This window comes from Rana temporaria, chromosome 7 (assembly GCF_905171775.1).
Source record: "Rana temporaria chromosome 7, aRanTem1.1, whole genome shotgun sequence".
NCBI classification, from domain to species: Eukaryota; Metazoa; Chordata; class Amphibia; order Anura; family Ranidae; genus Rana; species Rana temporaria.
In genome coordinates this window covers 51,680,637-51,703,694 of record NC_053495.1, presented here as the reverse complement: position 1 = coordinate 51,703,694, position 23,058 = coordinate 51,680,637, and the positions used below count along the sequence as shown (strand labels likewise).

The following is a 23,058-nucleotide window of genomic DNA, read 5'->3' as shown; positions in this document are numbered from 1 at the left end:
AGATGTGCCGATCTGTGATAGGGTTTTACTTGCTGGTATCTGACTGCAGGAAGTATACCTGGGCATTCTGGGCTGTGAGATACGTTTATAGTGTGGCCTGTGTACAGGCTGTGGGGCAAGCACAAGTGTTGCACTTTTTCGAGGTATACACAATGCATGTGATGTCACAAAAGGGCACTGAGTGGCAATGTTGAATATAAGAGACAGCCAGCATGTGTTGCAGTCCTTGCTGTGGAGTATCTATCATCACAAGGCACAGGGTAATATCGCACTTTTAGGTACATGTAAGTACACCTGTGGAGGAAGGTGCACTGCTAGCTTGGGGTACAAATATCCTGTGGTAAGCTTACACTTGTTTTGCTGTTCGTGTCCTTTCAGCTGATTGGGACTGCCAGTTTTTCTGGCGCAGGTCCCATGTTTATTTGTCTTACAGTCTTCCAAAAAGCATAGAGGTGGGAGCAGGGATGGGAAAAGCGAGTGGGTGCCACTTCAGGCCTGGAGAAAACTGGACATATCCCCGCTGGTGTAATTTTTGCCTTACAGGCTAGGGGTGAAGGAGCTCTTGCGCTTGTCTGGTTGTATGGCTGCTGCAGGGACAGCATTTATCATTATCTTTGTATATTATGAAGGAGAATTTGTCAGCCACCTTAGCTGACTTGGGCTGGGTCGTTGTCTCTATAGGGCATGACAATAAGGAGCATGTGTGATCCTTCTCTCTGGTATCCCCTCCCCTTCCCCCCTTTCCTGTTATAGAAGAGGAAGGGGTAGACGTGGATGATTAGGTAGACGAGGCAGAGCTTGAAAAGGGACAGACGGGGCGCATGCGCAAAGCCGTCTAGGCAAGACATGTTTACCTAGAGTTTCGCACCGATCAGGACATGGCAGCCTGATGTAACGAGCCATACTGGGTAAAAATTATCCACACAGCGTCTACATTATCTCTGAAGTACAGGAGCATATCTATTTCTGCACCTCCATCTTTTCCTCGAGTGACCAACGTAGATTTGTTCACTCTTTGGAACATTTTTTATCCACTGATTGGTGATCCAACACCATTCATTGGATACCTACTCCAAATAGGAGCACTTTTTTCTATTATATTTTTTTATCTACCTTTTTATAGGTAACTTCTCTCAATCACCTATAATATTGTTTTATAATAGCGTTGTTTGATCCTAATTGTACTCCTCTAGCATATTTTAATTTTACAGAATAATTGAACTATCTTTCAACTCCTCCCCTTGAGTGAGGAAAAACCTGACCTTAAACCTAATTTCCTCCTCCTAGGTTTCACTTAATAATAATAATAATAATAATAATAATAATAATAATGTCTTTCCTGAATATATTGACCCTTAACGTCCGGGGACTCAACTCTCCCCAGAAATGCACTAAAGTGTTTAAATTATTTTCCAAATTATCATCACAGTAGTTTGCCTGCAAGAGAAACACTTTACCCCACAATCTGCACCAAAATATTTTAGCCGCAAATATCCCCAAGTTTACACAGCCTTGGCTAATACTAAAAAGAGGGGAGTACTAATTGCATTCCACCGCTCAACACTGTTTACTCCAAAAACAGAACTATACCTATCTGGATTACTAATGGATATTGAGATTACGATTGTCTCTCACCCCCCCCAAAAAAAATCCTGTATCATTTCTTTCACAAATTTTTTTCAGTTATCAAAATGCATAAAATAGTAAGTATTGCCCATTCCTTGACAAATCCCCCAACCCAACTCAAAGGGGTTGTAAAGGTACAACGTTTGTCTTCTTAAATGGCTTCCTTTACCTTAGTGCAGTCTTCCTTTACTTACCTCATCCTTCGATTTTGCTTTTAAATGTCCTTATTTCTTCTGTCTGTGACTCCACACAGTAATGCAAGGCTTTCTCCTTGGTGTGGAGTGTCGTGCTCGCCCCCTCCCTTGCACTACAGGAGAGTCAGGACGCTCTCTACGTTTCAGATAAAGGAGCCGTGTGTTAGTGGACGTCCTGACTCTCCTGTAGTCCAAGGGAGGGGGCGAGCATGACACTCCACACCAGGGAGAAAGCCTCACATTACTGTGTGGAGTTAGACAGAAGAACAGGAAGTGAGGATTTCTCAGAAGAAAATAATCGAAGGATGAGGTAAGTGAAGGAGGACCGCACTAAGGTAAAGGAAGCTATTTAGGAAAAAAAATTGTACCTATCCTTCGATTTTGCTTTTAAATGTCCTTATTTCTTCTGAGAAATCCTCACTTCCTGTTCTTCTGTCTGTAACTCCACACAGTAAGGGCACAGAAAAATAGGCTACTCTCCCCATCGAGGACACAGCCAATAAAAACTTGATGAAGTAGTCATTTAACCTGGTGATGCTTACCTTTTGTTTAATTTACTTCAATAATGTGTTTTCTCTTCTATGTATTGAATTGCTATGTTGGCTTTGTTCTATCTCAGTGTTTTTTTTTTTTTTTTTTTTACTTTTTGACCTTTTTAGATTTTTCAGATCTCCTTTGAAACATTTTACCAGTTTGCTATTTGTTGGCATTGTGTGACACACACAGTATGTGTTTGTTAAGTTCCCGCAGGGTCTTCAGATAGCAATGTGCTTCTTCCTCCCAACAGCAACCAGCTTCATTGGATGCTGGCACTAGCCCTACCTCTCCCATGTCCTGCACCCCACTTTTGGCTCATTACTGTGAGTAGACTCAATGACAAAAAGCAAGGCGTAGGGGAGCGTGGGTAATAAACGGGGACCAAGAAATCTGTGTGTAGTGGATCCTTTCAGGATCCTGGGAACTTAATCCTGTTGGCAGTTGTCCTGTGGAGATGTTGGCATGGTACAGTTGTTATAAGGTGGCCTTGCAGGCTTGGATATCATTACAACAAATGGAGAATTGATATCAATATAGAATGTAGAGAACATATAAAAACTCATGTATCCCATGTAATTTCAGCCTGTGAACTTCACTTTGAAAATACCAAGATCCCTGTAGAGAACGTCATTGGTGAGGTTGGCGGAGGTTTTAAGGTATGGTGTGTTTATTAGTTATGTTCTCACACAAATTACATTTCTGGGCTGTCTCCCTGTCCTTACTATTCATTTGTTGAGTGCCTTCTAAATAATCTGCATGCCTTGTAATCCAGATTAAATCGTTTCTGAGAGGTGATTGTATACGAGTGACATGTGCAATGCAACTGATCATCCCACTCTTGTTTGAAAGATTTTGAAGATGTTTGTGTCTTGTAGAATTTTGTTAATAAGAGATGTCTGATTTTCAGGTTGCCATGAACATTCTGAACAGTGGGAGATTCAGCATGGGTAGTGCCTCTGCTGGAATGATTAAGAAATTAATTGGTAGGTATAGGCGGCTGGTATAGCGTTCCTTCATGCATCATGGGTAAAGAGATGTTGATACTACTGTTAAAGATATTAATAGAATTTATAAGAAAAATATTAAAGAGAGAAAATTCTGAATTGAGTCTTTGTTCACTGCTATACACTCTACATATGTATATCCTACATGCAGTATTTATAGCAGACATCTGCATATAAGCAGGGATTATTGGTTCACAAATATTTCAGAATGTGTTCAGGCTGGCCATCTCCAGCAAAGTGATCTCCCGCTGGCCAATCCTGTGCAAAATGGCAAATACTTGCTTATATGATATTTCAAAAGAATACCCCCCCCCCCCCCCCTTTTTTAAATGATCACATTTTGTAGCCTAAAATTAAGACAGTTTTTGTTTTATCCAGCTGTATTTACTTAGTGCAACTTATCCAAGTGAAAGATATAACACCAACATGTCAGAATTATTTATTTATTTTAAATAAAAAAACAGAATGACGGAGTTGGAAAAAGGATCATCTCTCCTAAAAATGACTTGTAAACTCAGGTGTAGATAATCGCCTTATCATTGGCACATAAAGCCATTTGACAACAATCAACAACTATGGGTGGCAAGGCACTGTCAAAAGATCTCTGGGATAAAGTTGTGGACATGCACAAGTCAGGATACAAAAAAATTCAAAGGCTTTATGAATGCCCAGAAGCACAGTGAAGTCTATTATTAATAAGTGGAAGGTATGTGGTACAGCACAGATCCTCCCTGGTTTAGAACATTGCTCCTAACTGGAAGAAAGAGCCAGTAGGAAACTGGTCAGAGAGGTTACCAGGATGCCTTCCACAGTTGCAGGAATTTATGACAAAGAGTGGTCATTGTGTGCATGTGACAACAATATCCCAATTTCTCCACAAATGTGGCTTGTATGGGAGGGTTGCAAGAAAAAAGCCACATGCAGTCATAATTGAGCTTTGCCAAAATTTACCTTGAAGATTCTGAGGCTACATGGAAAAAAGTGTTCTGGTCAGATGAGACTAAAATGTAATTATATGGCCTCAACACCAAGCTATATGTCGGGCAGAAAGCCAATACAGCTCACCATCCAAATAACACTATTTCTACAGTAAAGCATGGAGGTGGCAATATCCTTTTACGGGGGTGTTTTTCTGCAGCTGGAGCACTTGTCAGGGTAGAAGAAAAATGGATGGGACAAAATTCTATTAAATTATTGAAGAAAATCTGCTGCCCTCTGCCAGTACGTTGTCAATGGGACGAAGGTTTACCTTCCAAAATGATAATGCTCCCAAAGCACACAGCACACTTGGATGCTATAGGTTACACTGATTAAATACAACTGAATAAAACAAAAAACCTGTCTTCCTTTGAGACTGCAAAATGTGCTTATTTTAAGGGGGGGGGGGGGGATTATTTTCTATACCCCTGTATGTCTATTGTAATATGGCATAAGCAAGTATTTGGCATTTTGCACAGGAAACTAGGGATTGGCCAGAGCGAGATCACTTTGGCTAGCCTGAACACACCAATAATCCCTGCTTATATGCAGATGCCTGCTATTAATACTGTATGCAGGCTATACATATGTAAGAGTGTCTTAATTTCAGGCTACAAAATGTGATTATTTTAAAGGTGGGTGGTTAATTTCTTTACCCATTGTAATAGGGGTTGATTTATCTGAAGCAGCTGTGCATGTTATGCAAGCATATGTGGCAAATTCGGGTAGTTTTAACCACCACCATTTTAATCGGTTCCCGACCAGCTCATGCAGATAAACTGCGGCAAAATGGCTCTCCTGGGCCTAATCCCATATGAGTGCGTCCTTCCCTTTAGTGGCCGCCAGAGGGCGCTGCGGGGCATCATGTGCACGAGTGCCAGCATAGGGATTTGTGTGTGTACACACACAAATCCCTGTTCTGTCAGGGCAGAGAAGACATTATTTGTTACTACGAAGTAGGAACATTATTTGTTACTACTAATTAGGAACAACGATATGTCTCCTCCCCTAGTAAGTCACATCCCCATACAGTGGGAACACACATTTAACCCTTTGATTGCCCCTATTGTTAACCCCTTTCCTGCCAGTGACATTTGCACAGTAATCAGTGCATTTTAATAGAACTGATCGCTGTATAAATGTCAGTGGTCCCAAAATTGTGTCCGATCTGTCCGTCGCAATGACGCAGTACCGTTAAAAATCGCAGATCACCACCATCGCTAGTAAAAAAAGAAAAAAAAATTGCCATAAATCTTTTCCATTGTTTGTAGATGCTAGAAGTTTTGCTCAAACCAATCAATATATGCTTTTTTGCAATTTTTTTTTACAATGTATTTATTTTATTTTACCAAAAATATGTAGAAGAATATATATCGGCCTAAACTGATGAAGACTTTTTTGTATAAATTTGTTTATTTTTTTTTTAATAGCAAAAAGTTAAAAATATTGTATTTTTTTCAAAATTGTTGTCAGTTAAAGCGACGCAGTGCCAAATTGTAAAAAGTGCTCTGGTCAGGAAGGGGGTAAAATCTTCCGGGGCTGAAGTGGTTAATTGAACCTGTCATGGTAGTGACAGATTCTTAAATTGCCACCAGCTCGCAAAACTAGGAAACTAGCGGTAATTTTGACCAGCTCTGAGCTGATCATTTTTGCCAGTGCTCAGAGTGGGGAATGTCTGTGCTGGGAAGCTGTCATGAATGTGATCGCTTCCCACTCGCTCCATTCAGCTATTGCCTGGGAGATTTCCCTGGTCAAAGCTAAATGTAAACTAAGGGGTCAGGGATACTGGTAATGTTATTACCCAAATAAGGCAATGGCCATATCTAAGAAATTATGCGAGTCACAGGGAAGGCAAACCTAATGGGGAACTAGTACCCAAGGCTGTAGAGCAGGGGTGCCCAACCAGTGGCCCGCGGAGCCCTCTGATGTGGCCCGCGACCTCCTGCTCTGGGATGGAATAGAATAGAATACTGTTGTTAAAGGTAAGTGTATTACCAAAATCAGTATATATATATATATATATATATATATATATATATATATATATATATATATATATATATATATATATATATATATATATATATATATATATATATATATATATATATATATATATATATATATATATATATATATATAGGCATATCTGTTCTGCTGTGGTTACTGAGCTGCTTTTAAACTGATTCACAGAGCACTGCACCTGCGGGTTACCTGCACTGAGCCATACACTTCTATTACCTGCGAGTTTGGTGTGCTTTCTGAAAGTGCACCACACCTACAGGATTTAATAGAAGTCACAGGTGAACTGTGCTGCACTCGTGCATCAGAGTGAAAGCAGCCTTAGGCCCCTTTCACACAGTCCGTCCGACCCAATCGGACCCTCCATTCACCTCTAAGGAGTGGCTGATGTAAATGGACCTGTGTCCGTTTACAAACGCCTACCTCCAATCCGATCCCCCAAAAAATAAAAAAGAGTAGAGTGGGTTCTATAGAGTAGAGTGGGCTGCCATCCACCCGCTCCGCTCATTGTGGCCCATGACCGATTACCAATTTCCTCTGAGCTTGGGTGCCTTCCAATTAGATACAGTCCATGTTGAGCACAACCTCATATTTATGCATGCACTTCTAACAAAAAAGTGGAAAGTGTGTAAATACTGTATGTACAGTGGCTTGAAAAAGTAATCACACCCCTTGAAAATTTTCACATTTTGTCATGTTACAACCAAAAACGTAAATGTATTTTATTGGGATTTTATGTGATAGACCAACACAAAGTGGCACTTAATTGTGAAGTGAAAGGAAAATTATAAATTGTTTTAATTTTTTTTTTACAAATAAATATCTGCAAAGTGTGGCATGCTTTTGTATTCAGCCCCCTTTACTCTGATACCCCTAACTAAAATCTAGTGAAAGCAATTGCCTTAAGTCTCCTAATTAGCAAGTAAAGGCCCACTGTGTGTAATTCAATCTCAGTATAAATACAGCTGTTTTATAAAGTCCTCAGAGGTTTGTTGGAGGACCTTAGTGAACAAACTACATCATAACGGCCAAGGAACACACCAGACAGGTCAGGGATAAAGTTATGCAGAAGTTTAAAGCAGGGGTAGGATTTAAAAAATAAATAAATATCCCAAGCTTTGAACATCTCGCAAAGCACTGTTCAATCTATCATTGGAAAATGGAAAGAGTATGGCACAACTGGAAACCTACCAAGACATGGCCGTCCACCTAAACTGACAGGTTGGGCAAGGAGAGCAATAATCGGAGAAGCAGCCAAGAGGCCCATGGTAACTCTGGAAGAGCTGCAGAGATCCACAGCTCAGGTGGGAGAATCTGTCAACAGGACAACTGTTAGTCATGCTCTCCTCAATCTGGCATTTGTGGAAGAGTAGCAAGAAAAAAGCCATTGTTGAAAGAAAGCCATAAGTAGTCCTGTTTGCAGTTTGTGAGAAGCCATGTGGGGGACACAGCAAACATGTGGAAGAAGGTACTCTACTCTACTCTAATCAGATGAGACCAAAATTGAACTTTTTGGCCTAAAAGCAAAATGCTTTGTGTGGCAGAAAACTAACACTGCACATCGTCCTGGATACACCATCCCCACTGTGAAACATGGTAGTGGCAGCATCATGTTGTGGGGATGCTTTTCTTCAGCAGGGAAGCTGGTCAGAGTTGATGGGAGGATGGATGGAGCCAAATACAGGGAAGTCGTACAACAAAACCTGTTAGAGTCTGCAAAAGACTTGAGACTGGGATGGAGGTTCTCCTTCCAGCAGGACAACCCTAAACGCACAACCAGAGCAACAATGGATTGGTTTAGATCAAAGCATATTCATGTGTTAGAATGGCTCTGTCAATGTCCAGACCTAAATCCAATTGAGAATCTGTGGTAAGACTTGAAAATTGCTGTTCACAGACACTCTCCATTCAGTCTGACATAGCTTGAGCTATTTTGCAAAAAGAATGGGCAAAAATTCCACTCTCTAGATGTGCAAAGCTGCTAGAGACATCCCCAAAAAGACTTGCAGCTGTAATTGCAGCCCAAGTATTGACTCAGGGGGCTGAATAGAAACGCACGCCACACTTTTCACATATGTATTTGTAAAAAAGTTTGAAATGTATTTATCTTTTTGCTTCCACTTCACAATTATGTGCCACTTTGTGATGGTCTATCACATAAAATAAAAAGTTCCCATGCAGCGCTGAAATGGAATTATAGCAACAGTCTTTGGAGGAGGAAAGATATAAATCCCTTCACCAAATTCAGTGTGAACTACAAAGCACACCACACCACAGTGTCACTCCAATCTCCTTACCAGAAGTAAGTATAATGCAGGCATGAACATGGAACTCAACATGGGCTGCATCAACCCCACAAGCTACCAAGATTCAACACCAGGTGTATAAACTTGTTCTCCCATTCATAAAGATGACATCACCAGGGAAATGATAAAGCAATCATAGTGAAGCTCGTACTGTAGTACAAATAAATGTATTAAGATCATTTACATCAAAGAACAAAACTAACATCTGCAGTAAAACGGCTGTAGCTTTCAATGTGCTTGTGTCACTGCCAGCCTAACATCTTTCATCCCATTGGACATCGTCAGATAATGACAGAAAATGTGATTATCATTTAGTAGTTACTATGAACATTTTGTTGTGATATTTGCATATATCTTGCTTTTTATTGTATTTATGGTTTTTGTATGCATTTTAATTTAAGTAGGATGACACTATTTCACTTATTCATTGTTTATGTGGGAACACATGTAGTTGTCTGCAGCAACTTAAAGGGTAACTCCACATTCATGAAAAAACAATTTGCAAATAAAAAATATAGCATATACAATTGTAACTCAAGTCATATTGCAATTGAATGGTAAACGTTTTGATCTGAAGTGCTCTAATTTTCTGTACAATGCAATATGGCTACCTGGAGGCGTTCTGTACACGGATGGTGTGCAGAACGCCCCCTGAAAATGTAATTTCCTACTTGAGTGATTGGCTTACCGATTCTCCCAAAAGTCTGCACCAAGATTTTGTGCATCCCCTGCAACAAAAATGTTACTCCCAAAGGGAAATCGCATCTAAAGCGATTCAGACCCTGTCACAATTGAGCCCTGCAGATGCAGCAGCTGATTGATAATTATAAAACCACTCCCATACAGATTCACTCTACATATGGACACAGACAAAAAGCTATTTCTTTAGAATAACAAAAGGTAACGATCTGCAACAAAGTTTGTTAAAATTCCTGCATAGGTTACCCAGAGTAGATCGTATTTGTTTTTTTCCTCAACAAAAGTGGAGTTGCTCTTTAATATTTAGAGTGGATAGGTAAATATCTGACATGGCACAGAGGCGGTAGTGTGGGAATAATTTCACTAATATAAGTTACTATGATTTCGGGAGCAAGGAATCCAATTATGATGTTTTAAGTGGGACCAGAGTATTTCAACTAGGAAATTAGGACAAAGGTCTATGTCATGTCCACGTGTAACTTTTAAAATATATTTCCAGATGGTTTATGAATCGGAGGAACATTTCAGTGAGGACACCAGACCACGATGTAAACTCCATTTAAAGGAAACCAGTGCCTAGTTATAGGGCTGCCATTGCTGATCAACTTCTAAAATGCTAGCTGCTTGGCAGTGATGCTTATCTTCTGACTTGAATCCTTTTTCAGTCACTGACCTGGAATGATCAGGAAACATGGAATATGGGAGAAAGCATAACTCCTTTATGAACGTACTTTTCAAAAAATCATTGAAGTAATACAATTATCAGATCAGAGTGACTACCAGCGAATAGGAGGCTAGCAGTGAAAGACACAATATTTCTAAATACACACTCATGCAATCGTTGTCCTTGCTTCTCAGATGCTACTGGAACACACACTTTATATTCACAATAAGCTCTGCTCACTGAACCAGTGTAGTTACAATGCATTACAGGATCATCATGTGCCTTTAGCCCCTGTTGCCCTGACCAAGAATATTTTTTAGGTACAATTAGTTATATGTTGCTTGTATATGCGATGGGTAGAAGGAGATAATGAATCTTGTGTGCTCTATAATAATTTCTTCATAGACATAAATAAAATATAAAAGCCACAATTCACACCAAGAACCAGAATATTTGACTTATGGCAAAGCCATGCATATAACATCTAAATCACATTTTGGTAATCCATCGTCCTCTGCAACTTGCTCAGAAACTTTACTCTAGTATAGTGCTTCTCAGCAGTTTTTTTTTAATAAAACTTGACAAAACATTTACCAGACTTTTCATAAGACTTTATTTAGGATTAATTAGAAATAGTGAGGTTCAGGAGCCTATGACTTTGTACATTATGAAAGGGATCTTGTTGAATATACATACAGTATCATGCAATTGTTTACCCTGACTTCAACTTTTTTTTGTGAACAGAGATGACAGCTGAATATGCCTGCACAAGGAAACAGTTCAATAAGAAGTTGAGTGAATTTGAATTAATTCAGGTGAGAAAAGAATACCCACAGAAATGTTCTCATTTAGGCAACCACATTGGAAACGGTTGTTTTTTGCAAATATCTACAATACGATTTTCAATTCTAGAGGAATAATAGGGATTATGCTTTAGCAGTTTGACTACCCAGCAACATCTGCTTGCCAGTAGTTTTTCCAGAACATTCATTTCACTTCTGCCTGCACTTCTAAACTCTTTATTGCTTGGTGACTAGCTGGCTCAGCTGATGAGCTACCCAGATGCTCAGTTGACAACACGGCTCGTTATGACATGGAAATATGTCGTCAAGGCATGGCTTGACAGAGTTTATGTGAGAACAAGAGAAATTAGCACATAAATAAAATAATTAATCAAAAGCTCAGCTCCAGCTAAATATATTACCATTTTAAATGGGCACCACTTGTGTATATCACTCCAAAGACAAGGATACTGTCTTTGGAGTGACAAAATGTACATCATTCAGCTTTGTAAAGGCCTGGCAATTGGCAATCCTGAAAGAAAGCTTTGCTCCAAACTTCACTCTCCTGCTTCATTCAGTGGTGAAGCAGGTCCTGGCCAAAGAAAGCAAACATCCAAAGAATGTCGCACACTGATAATGTCGCACTACTTCAAAGTTTGTTCCACCATACAGGTTTAATGAAAGTCTCCGTCTGTGACCTCACCCTCTGACTTGTTTTTCCCTGATTGGGTTTAATCATAGAGATAAGCATTTGGGCTGAACTGGGAATTCTAGTAGTGCTGAGAGCTACTCACTGGTGTACAGGTAAAATTTAAAGATTTAAAAATGCAAAATGTAATTCACCTTAGCCTTTACTTAAAGTGCCTGTCATTTTAACAAAAAGAAAATCGGCAAAGCTTTGAAGGTCCCTATTAGTGTTAGAGCTTGTCACCCCCCACCTCCCCCACATTGCTGTTGGCCAGTTGAGCAGTCTGGGGTGTGGGGTCCAGTAGGAGAAGAAGCGGAAAAGTTTTATTTCTACAAAGAAGTGTCAGAGCTTTGCCTGATCAGAATAACTGGCATTTGGGCAGAGGAGAGGGACTAAAAACGTCTACAGTTATATGCAGATATTTTATAGGTATAAAGAATAACTAAAAAGCTGTTATCATTCTCTAGGAAAAATTTGCTCTCATGGCTCAGAAAGCCTATGTCATGGAAAGCATGGCTTACCTCACTGCTGGCATGATGGACAGGCCAGGGCTTCCAGATTGCTCTGTTGAAGCTGCGATGGTTAAGGTAAAGTAATAATTGTTATATTTTACAAATGTATCAATTTGTTTGAATTCTGCTTTGTTTTACTAAAACTGATACACCATGCGTATCAGTTTCTGATCCTACGTACAGTTGTGCTCATAAGTTTACATAAACTGGTAGTATTTATGATTTTCTTGGTCATTTTTTAGAGAAAATTAATGATAAAACAAAAACTTTTCTTTCACTCATGGCCGAAGCCATTTATTATCAATAAACTGTAAATCAAAATCACAACAGAAACTACCCAAATGACCCTGATCAAAAATCTACATAACCTGGTGATTTTAGCCTGGTAACATGCACACACGTTGACACAAAAGGGTTTGAATGGCTATTAAAAGTAACCATCCTCACCTGTGATCTGTTTTCTTGTAATTAGTGTGTGTGTGTGTGTGTATAAAAGGTCAATGAGTTTCTAGATGCCTGACAGACCCTTGCATCTTTCATCCAGTGCTGCACTGACATTTCTAGATTCTGAGTGATGGGGAAAGCAAAATAATTGTCAAATGATCTGTGGGAAAAAGGTAGTTGAACTGTATAAAACAGGAAAGGGATATACAAAGATATCCAAGGAATTGAGAATGGCAATCAGCAGTGTTCAAATCAAGAATCAAGAAGTGGAAAATGAGGGGTTCTGTTGAAACCAAACCACGGTCATGTAGACCAACTAAGATTTCAGCCACAACTGCCAGGAGAATTGTTCGGGATGCAAAGAAAAACCCACAAATAATTTGGTCAAAATTGTTGACAAGATGAATGCAGTATGTTATCATGGAAGAAAATTAGCATTCATCAGCCAGGAAGTTGCGTATGGGACAAACGTGGACATCCCAACATGATAATGATCCAAAACACAAGGCCAAGTCGACCTGTCATTGGCTACAGCAGAATAAAGTGAAGGATCTGGAGTGGCCATCTCAGTCTCCTCACCTCAATATCATTGAGCCATTCTAGGGAGATCTCAAACGTGCAGGTCATGCAAGACAGCCCAAGAATTTTACAGGAACTGGTGGGTTTTTGCCAAGAGAAATGGGCAGATTTACCACCTGAGAAGCTAAAAAGCCTCATCCACAAATACCACAAATTACTTCAAGCTGTCATTGGTGTTAAAGGGGGCAATACACAGTATTAAGAACTGGGGTATGTAAACTTTTTTGATCAGGGTCATTTGGGTAGTTTCTGTTGCCATTATGATTTAAAAAGAGTAAACACAGTTAATTGATAATGGCTTCAGCCAAACACTAACCATGAGTGAAAGAAAAGTTTTTGTGTTATTCATAGTCTCTGAAAAATGGGCAAGAAATCATAAATTCTGCCAGGGTATGTAAACTTATGAGCACAACTGTATAATAAGTAAATCAGCAAATACAACTATTCCAACCAATCAGAAATGTTCTATGTAATTCTGATTGGAAACTTGAAATTCAGGAATCCAGGCAGTTGTAGTTCATTAATTTAATTGCATGGGTAGCTTTATTATGAAAATAGTTACTTTAGTTTCAGTACCCTACCCCTTCATATACCTATTTATCAGCGAGGCTGTCCATAACAAGGATGGTCCAACAGTTAACCACAAACAAAAGGCAGAAGTCAAGGGTGACTACAGGAACTGAAGCAGTCTTTTACATATTAAAGCTTCTGGGGGAATCGCTTTTAGGGCTCCTTTTGTACTTGGACCATCCCATTGTTGTATGGTATTGTACATGCATTAATGGGTGGAAATTTGTACCCCTTCATCTATATTTTGATACATCAGCCCATATGGTGCTATTGTGTCAGTAGTATAGGGGCCAATGGGAGGAACAATAGTGAGTGTCAGGAGACCAGGAAATGAACACTCCCAAAAGTGTCAGGTTTTGCAGGATCTTGGGACGGCGGTTCCCCTTCACTTCTGCAGAGGCTGGCAATATGGAAAGTAGGAGAGGTGAATATTCCGTGTATTTTTTTCAGGAAGAATTATTTTAGTGAGTTACTATAAGTGGTATCTGATTATGCTTGCATGGACCTCCAATGGGATTTATAGCAAAATAGGTTCACTTTTTTGGCCTGTCCTGCCACCCTGTTACATTGGCAATACAAAAAGGGAAATGCATAGAACCCTCAGGTTTCTGCACCCCCAAACATTACTGTTAACACCAGAATTTTTTTTAACTTTCAAATCCCTTTTGGTTTGCTATAAGCACAATAAATAGTGCTCACTAATGCAGAGTGCATCTTGGCTAGTACGTGGTTGGAGGTGCATTGCTTTGTATTGGAGTTGGGGCATAACAATATCCTTTCAAAAATGCTGTAAAAAATATAAAGGATATCTTCCAGTGCTACAATTACTTTTTCATATGGTAATGGACATTGTTGTATCAGGTGTACAGCTCTGAAGGGGCGTGGGAGTGTGTCAGCGAAGCCTTGCAGATTCTTGGAGGACTGGGTTATATGAAGGATTATCCATATGAGCGTTACCTTCGAGACAGCCGCATTCTTCTCATTTTTGAGGTAAGTGAGCTCTGTTTTCCATAAACCCCAGCTGTTGAACAGGTGTATTTCTCAGGAACTGTAATTCTAGTCTTGTGTATTGGGGAAAAAAAATAGTTTTAGGTTTAAATTTGTAACCATAGCTTAACACCACATTTAGAAATGTTGACCTTAAGCGCAAACTCATGTTTATTAACCACTTCCCGCCCGGTCAATAGCAGATTGACGTCCGGGAAGTGGTTCTGTTATCCTGACTGGACGTCTATTGACGTCCAGCAGGATAACAGCCGCCGTGCGCCCATGGTGGCGCACATCGCTGTGATCGGTGGTGCGGCGTGTCAGTTTGACACACCGCTACACCGATCTCGGTAAAGAGCGGAGGCTCTTTACCACGTAATCAGCCGTGTCCAATCATGGCTGATCACGATGTAAACAGGAAGAGCCGTTGATCGACTCTTCCTCACTCGTGTCTGACAGACTCAAGTAGAGGAGAGCCGATCGGCGGCTCTCCTGACGGGGGGTATACGCTGATTGTTTTTCAGCACAGCCCCCCCGTGGATACCCACACTGGACCACCAGGACCACCAGGGAAGGGGGGCAACATGTGGATGGCCAGGTATGTACCCCATGGCCATCCACATATGAAAAAATATTCACAATAGATGCCAATCAGTGCTACAAATGGGCACTGACTGGCAACAAGATAAAACAAGTGATGCCCAGCAATGCCACCATCAGTATCATCGGTACCACCCCTCAGTGTTCAGTGCCCACCCATCAGTGCCACCTCATCAGTGACCATCATCTGTGCCACCTCATTGGTGCCCATCAGAGCCTCCATATCAGTGCCCATAATTGAAGAAAACGTACTTATTTACAAAAAATATTAACAGAAAAAAAAAAGAAAACATTTTTTTTTTTTTTTTTTTTTTTGTGCAGAGGTGATCAAATACCACCAAAAGAAAGCTCTATTTGTGGGAACAAAATGATAAAAAATTTGTTTGGGTACAGTGTAGCATGACCGCGCAATTGTCATTCAAATTGCGACAGCGCTGAAAGCTGAAAATTGGCTTGGGCAGGAAGGTGCGTAAGTGCCTGGTATTGAAGTAGTTAAAGGATTATTAGAAAAAAAAAACTCCTTATTGCCAACTACCTTACCTAGATAGCCCCCACCAGGTGCTTACATACCTTTAGCCAGATTCACATAGACTTACGCTGGCGTATCAGTAGATACGCCGTCGTAAGTCTGAATGCGCGCCGTCGTATCTTTAGGCGTATTCTGGAAACCAGATACGCCTGAATTTGGCCAAGATACGACCGACGTAAGTCTCCTACGCCGTCGTATCTTGGCTGCCTATTTACGCTGGCCGCTAGGGACGTGTACGTTGATTTACGCATCGAATATGTAAATGAGCAAGATACGTCGATTCACGTACGTATGCCCGTCGCAGTAAGCTACGCCGTTTACGTAAGACATACGCCGGCGTAAAGATAAAACACCTCTCTAGGTGGCGCAGCCCATGCAAGGTATGGACGACAGAACAGCCGTCGTATTTTACGTCTGTTGCGTAAGCGTACGTAAATGGGGCTGGGCGTAGGTTCCGTTCACGTCGAAAGCATTGAGTATTTGCGACGTGATTCTGAGCATGCGCGCACATGCGCCATACCAACGGCCCCCCTTTACATGGGGTCACGGTTACTTTACATGTAGCACGCCCACTACCTGCCTAATTTGAATTAGGCGGGGTTACGCCGGGCCATTTTCGCTACGCCGACTTAACTTAGGGAGCAAGTGCTTTGTGAATACTGGCCTCGCCTCTCTATTTTACGTCTGAGTAGCTCAAATGAGCTGCGCTACGCCCGCTTAAACATACGCCGATGTATATGAATCTGGCTACTTCTTTTTTTTATTAGACCTACATTTGTTCTTTAACCCTATCAATACTGAGCACTTTCACCCCCTTCCTTCCCAGACCAATTTTCAGATTTTTGTCCTCTAGCAGTTTGAGAAACAATAACTCAGTCATGCTACACTGTACTCAAATTACATTTTTATCATTTTGTTCACACAAATAGAGCTTTTATTTGGTGGTATTTGGTTCACCACTTTTTTTTTGTTTTGCGAAATAAGTGAAAAAATAGCAAAAATTTGGAAAGAATAAACAATATTTTCTACTTTGTTTTAAAAGAAATCCAATAAAATCAAATTTCATCATAAATGTAGTTCAGAATGTATTCTGCTACATGTCTTTGTTAAAAAAAAAAAAAAAATCTTGATAAGTGTATAATTGGTTTGTGTGAAAGTCATAGTGTCCACAAGCTATACTATGTATCCCTGAAAATTGATCAATCCTGATGTACCGATTGCCTATCTAATTTCTTGAGGCCCAAAATGTCAGGAGAGGACAAAAAAAACTCTAAATTACCCCTTTTTGTAAAGATGACAGTATGAGGTATTTAGTAAGAGGCAAAGGGAGTTTTTTTGAAGTTGCAATTTTTCACCCAGAATTGTTTGGAACATTAAAAAATAAAAAATAATTCCAGAAAATGTGTCATATTAACAGGTTATTTCTCACACATGGCAACGGTAAACTTGCATTTACACCCCAAAAAACATTCTGCTGCTACTCCCGAGTATGGCGATACCACATGTGAGACTTTCCACTGCCTGGCCACATAGAGGCCCAACATGCAGGGAGCACCATCAGGTGTTCTAGGAGCAAAAACTACACATTTAGTTTCCTGAATACCTCTCACATTTTGAAGCCCCCAGAGCTTCATATATTACAACTCAATATTACAACAAATGTTGGTGCCGCGCTTTAAGACCTTTAGTTTTGGATAGCCCCCTCTTAGGTGGGTTTTGCACCTGGGCGGAAGGCATAAGACAATACTTTAAAAGCCATTAATATTCAGCTCTGGCCTAAGCACACCCATCAAAACGGCATTTTCTTGTGTTTGATCGAGTAGCTTGGGACTACATGTCGGAGGTTGATGGCTATAGGTCTATGCTCGGCAATGTGCAGCAGGATCCTTGCCTTATACCCAACTCCTTTGGCTAATGTAAAGGTGAATGGCCGTCTATCCCACACTTTCTCTATCCAAAAATGGGGCACGTTCTGGAACCGTTCCTTAGGCGTTTACAGTCTGATACTAACATTGTGGGTTTTCAGGTGGCTGATAGGGAGAACAAGTTGGCTGCTTATTTAGATGATTTATTACTCTTCCTTCAAAAATCACTAGCCTCCTTTCAAATTTTAAAATCAACTACTCAAAATCCTAAGTGCTTGGCATTGGCCTTTTGGCTGCGGCAATCGCTTCTTATAAGCAACATTTCTCATTCACCTGGAAACAGAACACAATTACTTACCTCTGTGTTAAACTCCCTGCAGACCTAACTAACTTATATATGTGTAACTTTGCTCCCCTGGTAAGGCAGACTTCCAAAGATCTCCAGTCGTGGGATTTAAAGCTTTTTTTTATTTTTAAAATGAACATCTTGCTCCGCCTGCTCTACGTGATGCAAATGATTCCTATTTTCTTACCAAGATTTTATTCCAGTCCACAGATATTATAAGCATCCTACAAACAGGGAGCTGCGGTGGCTCAACGCGATTGGCACTGCACTGACAAGCCATTCACCTTATTTGCATCACGTAGAGCAGGCGGAGCAAGATGTTCATTTTCAAAATTAAAAAAGGCTTTAAATCCCATGACTGGAGATCTTTGGAAGTCTGCCTTACTAGGGGAGCAAAGTTACACATATATAAGTTAGTTAGGTCTGCAGGGAGTTTAACACAGAGGTAAGTAATTGTGTCCTGTTTCCAGGTGAATGAGAAATGTTGCGGGTTCGGATCCCGGTCTCGGCTACATGTGAATTGAGTTTGGTGGTCTCAGCCCGGCTCCCGGTGGGTGTGCTATGCGAGGTAAGCCTGCGCTTAGTACGCCCTCCCACAAAAACCACCACACTTACACGCACTCGAAATTGGGTTAACATGCACGCACTTTGACCACGCGGTCTCTAAAAAAAGAGAGGCGAAGGACTAACGGGGCTGGTTGAGCGGGCTAGATCCTCTCACTCCCTTATAGGGAGTCCCTCTGCCCCGTTGGGCTTCAAAGCGGAGCAGGTAGGGCGGGCTGTGTGGGAGGACCCCCTCACACACCCGCCATTGCCACCCGAGGCATGGAGAAAGGTGGCAGATTGCCTCTGGGGGAGGCCTGCCTACTCCCAACTCCTGCAGTCCGGCTCCTCTCTCGAGTACACGCACAAAATACACTTTAAAAAAAAAAAAAGATAAGCATCCTACAAGTTTGTCATGCAATACAATGATTAACAAATATATATACATAGCCTACTACTGAACTGGTCCCTTCAAAGCTTAGTGACTAGCACAGCTCTTGCAGATGGTGACATTGTTCATTAGGAACACATAGGTCTCATGAGATGGTTATAAAGCTGTGGAAAGTGCCTCATTAAATCTGCTAATACAGCCTAAAATGCAATGGCTTTATTAACCACAGAAGTGTCATTTAAATAGAAATATTTTATAGTGTGATTGATAGATAAATTGCTACTGCCAGTCTCTCCTTATTTGGCATTATGTACTATTCATACACAGTATTCAAGGTTGTGCCACTTAGTCTCTTTTGCAGTACTTCTCTGATCTGTAAGTTGTCTGAAGCCGAGAATGTGACAACTTCCATATTTGTTGGGTTGTCCTGAACTTGGATCATTTTCCGGCTAGATCTGCTGAAACAACCTACCCCATTAGTGTTCAGGCTATTCAAGTTTAATTGTGTTTAATAGCAATCCGACAAAAGGCATGTGAATGCATTAAACTCTGCTGACAATCTCTGCCATATAGCTTACTAATTATATTTGGAACCTTTGCAGAATGCAGGAAGTAGTATATTTTGTTTTTATGATGGGGCATTTCTATTGTAAATGTAATTTTTTTTTTTTTTTTTTCTTTGTTTTTATTTGTAGGGGACAAATGAAATTCTGCGGATGTACATTGCTCTTACGGCAATGCAACATGCAGGAAAAATGTTGACCAGTAAAATAAAGTAAGTTCTTAACTATAATTTACTAGCTGAATAACCGGCGTTGCCCGGTCTTCCTATCTTAACCTTTTGGGGAGGAAAATCATAGTAATATAAATATACCCATCTTTTATATAAGGGTGTAGGTAAGGGTTAATTTAACTGTCATATATTTTTATTTGGCATATAAGTAATATGTGTACCAGGTATTATTGAAATATCTCCAGGCGTACAGAAGTTATGTGGGAACATACATTTCCCATTGATTTGCATGGGACTTTAAACAAAAACCCCGACCCTCACAAATGGGGGTAGTTAAGGGATAAATTAACTATCCTATAGTTTAAGTGGACATATAAGTAACATGTGACCAAGTGTTATCGAAATATGTACAGCCGTTTGGAAGTTATGAAGTAACATGTATTTCCCATAGAGTTGAATGGGACTTTAAAGAAAAACCCCGACCATGGCAAATGGGGGTGGGTAAGGGTTAAACCACCTATCCTATGTTTGTTGCTGACATATAAGTAACATGTGTGCCAAGTTTCATGTTAATATCTTTAGCCGTTTGGACGTGATGCTGGAACATACATACACACACACACGTTGAGTTTTATATATATAGAGATTACTGTTACACGCTGCATTTGCAGCAGGGATTTAAAAACCCTGTGTTGGCAGCACTGGAAGAGCCAGACTACAGTTTTGCCAGTAAGAACGGCAGGGAGAACAGTGGCAGGAGAACAGGAGTTGACCGTAGGGGATACCTCCTAAAAACATTGTTGAAGCATATTTTTTAGTGGTATAAAGTGATAAAAGTAATAAGTGACCAACTTACTGCAAGTAAAAAGCACAGGAAAATGAGCTATTATAAAGGATAAGTTCACCTTTCTCACCATGTTACAATCTTTTTTAGGGTGTAACATGTTGAGCATCCTTGTTCTCTTCACCCCTGATCTGCCGCCTCCTTGAAACAGTAGGCAGGGAAAATCCCCCCGCACCCACTGTCACAACTTGAAAACAGCATGGCCACCTCATTCATTAACATGCCAACAAATAGTTCTAAATGAACTGCGAGGTCACTGTTAAGTGCTCTTGTAGTCCATTGAGCTTTTGGGACTTCAGTAACTGCCTGCCCGCATTTATATAGGTGGACAGTGTATTTCAAAGTTTGCAAGATCCTGACATTGCACCCACGATCTGCTGGTTACTGAGAGCAACAATGAGATGTAGCACACTGACACCAGCTTCGAGACACACTGCACTGAGATAGAGTGCCCTGACACCAGTACTGATAGCATGCCAGCACTATCACCAGCTTTGAAATAGAGGACACTGACACCAGTACTCTGAGGGTCTAAGAATACTTTGCCTGTATCCTGTACTGTGCTCCAAGATATGGAGTTTACAGGTAAGTCAAAATTCCTCTTTTTAATTGCTGACTTGGAAGAAACATGCAGCCATTGAAGCCAGAAAATCGACTTGACACTGGGCAACTAGAATGTTTTGGGAGGAAGGCAGCAGTGGAAACCTATGTATTTTGTTTTTGTTTCCTAAAGACAGCTGTTAATAAACTCATATTTTCTGTAGGGTTGTGTTCGCTCTTGGAATTGGTGGCCAAAATCTCCTTGGCATTTTGGGTTATAAATTATATTTGTTGTCCTGAACCTTTCTAACATGTAATTCATTTCACCTTACATTTATGTAGGGAACTGAAGAAAGGTAGTGTTGGCGTTGCTATAGAGATGTTCACCAAGAAGTTATGGGATAGCTTCAAAAGGAATATAGATTTAGGATTAACAGGAAAAGATGGCGTTGTGCATCCAAGTCTTGAGGTAAGTGTGCACTTTGCCTATCGCTAAATTATTTCCAATCCCTTCTGATTGACCAGCAGGATTTTTCAAACAACTATTCGCTATCTTCTAATGCAGCAATAGAAGCAGTGCATAAGGATCAGTTCAACCTCGGTAAAACCTTGGGAACCATACCCAGACTCCACTCAGTAGGAATTGCCTGTAATGTTGCTTTGGACAGCGGATTCTGGAATGGCCACTCACCTCAGCATTTTGTGCTATGTGTGCAATGCAGGGCCACGGGCCATCCCTATGAAACCCAGACCGCAAAGAACACTCCTGGGGGTATGCCCACTGTGATGGGCGAAGCCTGAACCCCATATATGGACAAGTAATGTGTATCTGTGTCTGTCTGAGTGTTACTGTAAAAAATGTACTCTTTCTTTATCGTACATCACGGGACACAGAGCGGCATAGTCATTACTATACGGGTTATAGAGTCTACCTTCAGGTGATGGACACTGGCAATCTCAAACAGGAAGTCCCCTCCCTATATAACCCCCTCCCATAGTGGGAGTACATCAGTTTTTTCGCCAGTGTCTTAGGTGTTGGTCACGAATTAGCTTTGCCTCCATGTCCTTGGGACCAAGGCAGGCTAACCGGATCTGTCCAAGGTGCCTCAGAGCCAAAGTGGACAGTACCCGGGCCCCAAGTCGTGGGGTTTTTGCCTATAATGCTTCTCTTCGGAGGGCTGGACCCTGGGCTTTGAGCTTTTTAAAGTCCAAAAGTACCTGCTGCCAGGGTGCTGTATAGATCCAGGGCAGAGGTGTTCCTTCATGGACCCCAGTACCTGAAGGTCTAGTACGCTACCCACGGAGATGGGGGAAAATTGGACCACTTGCTATGCAATTGTCCTGCAGCATGCAGCAGGTAAGGGGGGCCTGCGGGACTTGGTTTGACGGCAGGTGCCCCGGGGGAGATATTGGGGGGTTAGCCTAAGTATGCTCTGCATTGGCAAACTTTTCCACTATGTCTGTTTTAAGACAGGATGGTCATACTTTTTCCCTCAATTACAGATCCCCCTGACTGTGTTGGTACTGCTGCTGCTGAAGCTCTGCATGGTGGGGATAGGGGCCCAGAGTGCAACCTACCCCATGACAAGAGGACCCTTCGGGGCCTAGGTTGTCTTACCTGGCCAGAGATTTGTCCGCTCCTATGCCTGGAAGGGCAGGTGTACCTCATGGAGTCCTCCAGCGCCTGTCACAGCTCCCCCCCCCCCCCCCCCGTCGGGTGCGTGCGCACGTGGTTATGCGGGGGAGGGGGGGAGCGTCAGGAGGAAGGGGCGTTCCCTCCTCACTGTTATCTTCGACTCAGTAAGCTGGCTGAAGGGCTGGAGGACGGACACAGAGCGGTGGCGCTCCGAGGAGACACAGCGACACCCGGTGGCGTAAGAGAGACCTGCGGGTCTGGAGCTTGCTCCCCATTGACCTTATATTTAAAAGCCTAAGGTCTCTTGAGGCAGCTGGCAACTAGCACAGTCCTTGGAAGCAGTTCTGTTGAAAAAAAAAAAAAAGATATAAAGAAAAGCAAAGCATCTGCCTTCCCAGAGGCTTAGGGGCATTAGGAAAAACCTATTTACCCTAGCCAC

The 23,058-nt window shown here is 41.3% G+C and overlaps 1 protein-coding gene across 1 annotated transcript in view; it reads left to right on the top strand.

Moving 5' to 3' along the window:
• ACAD9 (acyl-CoA dehydrogenase family member 9) overlaps positions 1-23,058 on the top strand; it is a 101,793-nt gene that overhangs the window by 63,311 nt on the left and 15,424 nt on the right. Inside the window, exons 8-14 of the mRNA XM_040359357.1 lie at positions 2,940-3,013; positions 3,265-3,340; positions 10,775-10,845; positions 11,968-12,087; positions 14,467-14,595; positions 19,562-19,641; positions 21,326-21,452. Coding sequence (XP_040215291.1) covers positions 2,940-3,013; positions 3,265-3,340; positions 10,775-10,845; positions 11,968-12,087; positions 14,467-14,595; positions 19,562-19,641; positions 21,326-21,452 — 677 coding nt within the window. The remainder of the gene's footprint in view (positions 1-2,939; positions 3,014-3,264; positions 3,341-10,774; positions 10,846-11,967; positions 12,088-14,466; positions 14,596-19,561; positions 19,642-21,325; positions 21,453-23,058) is intronic.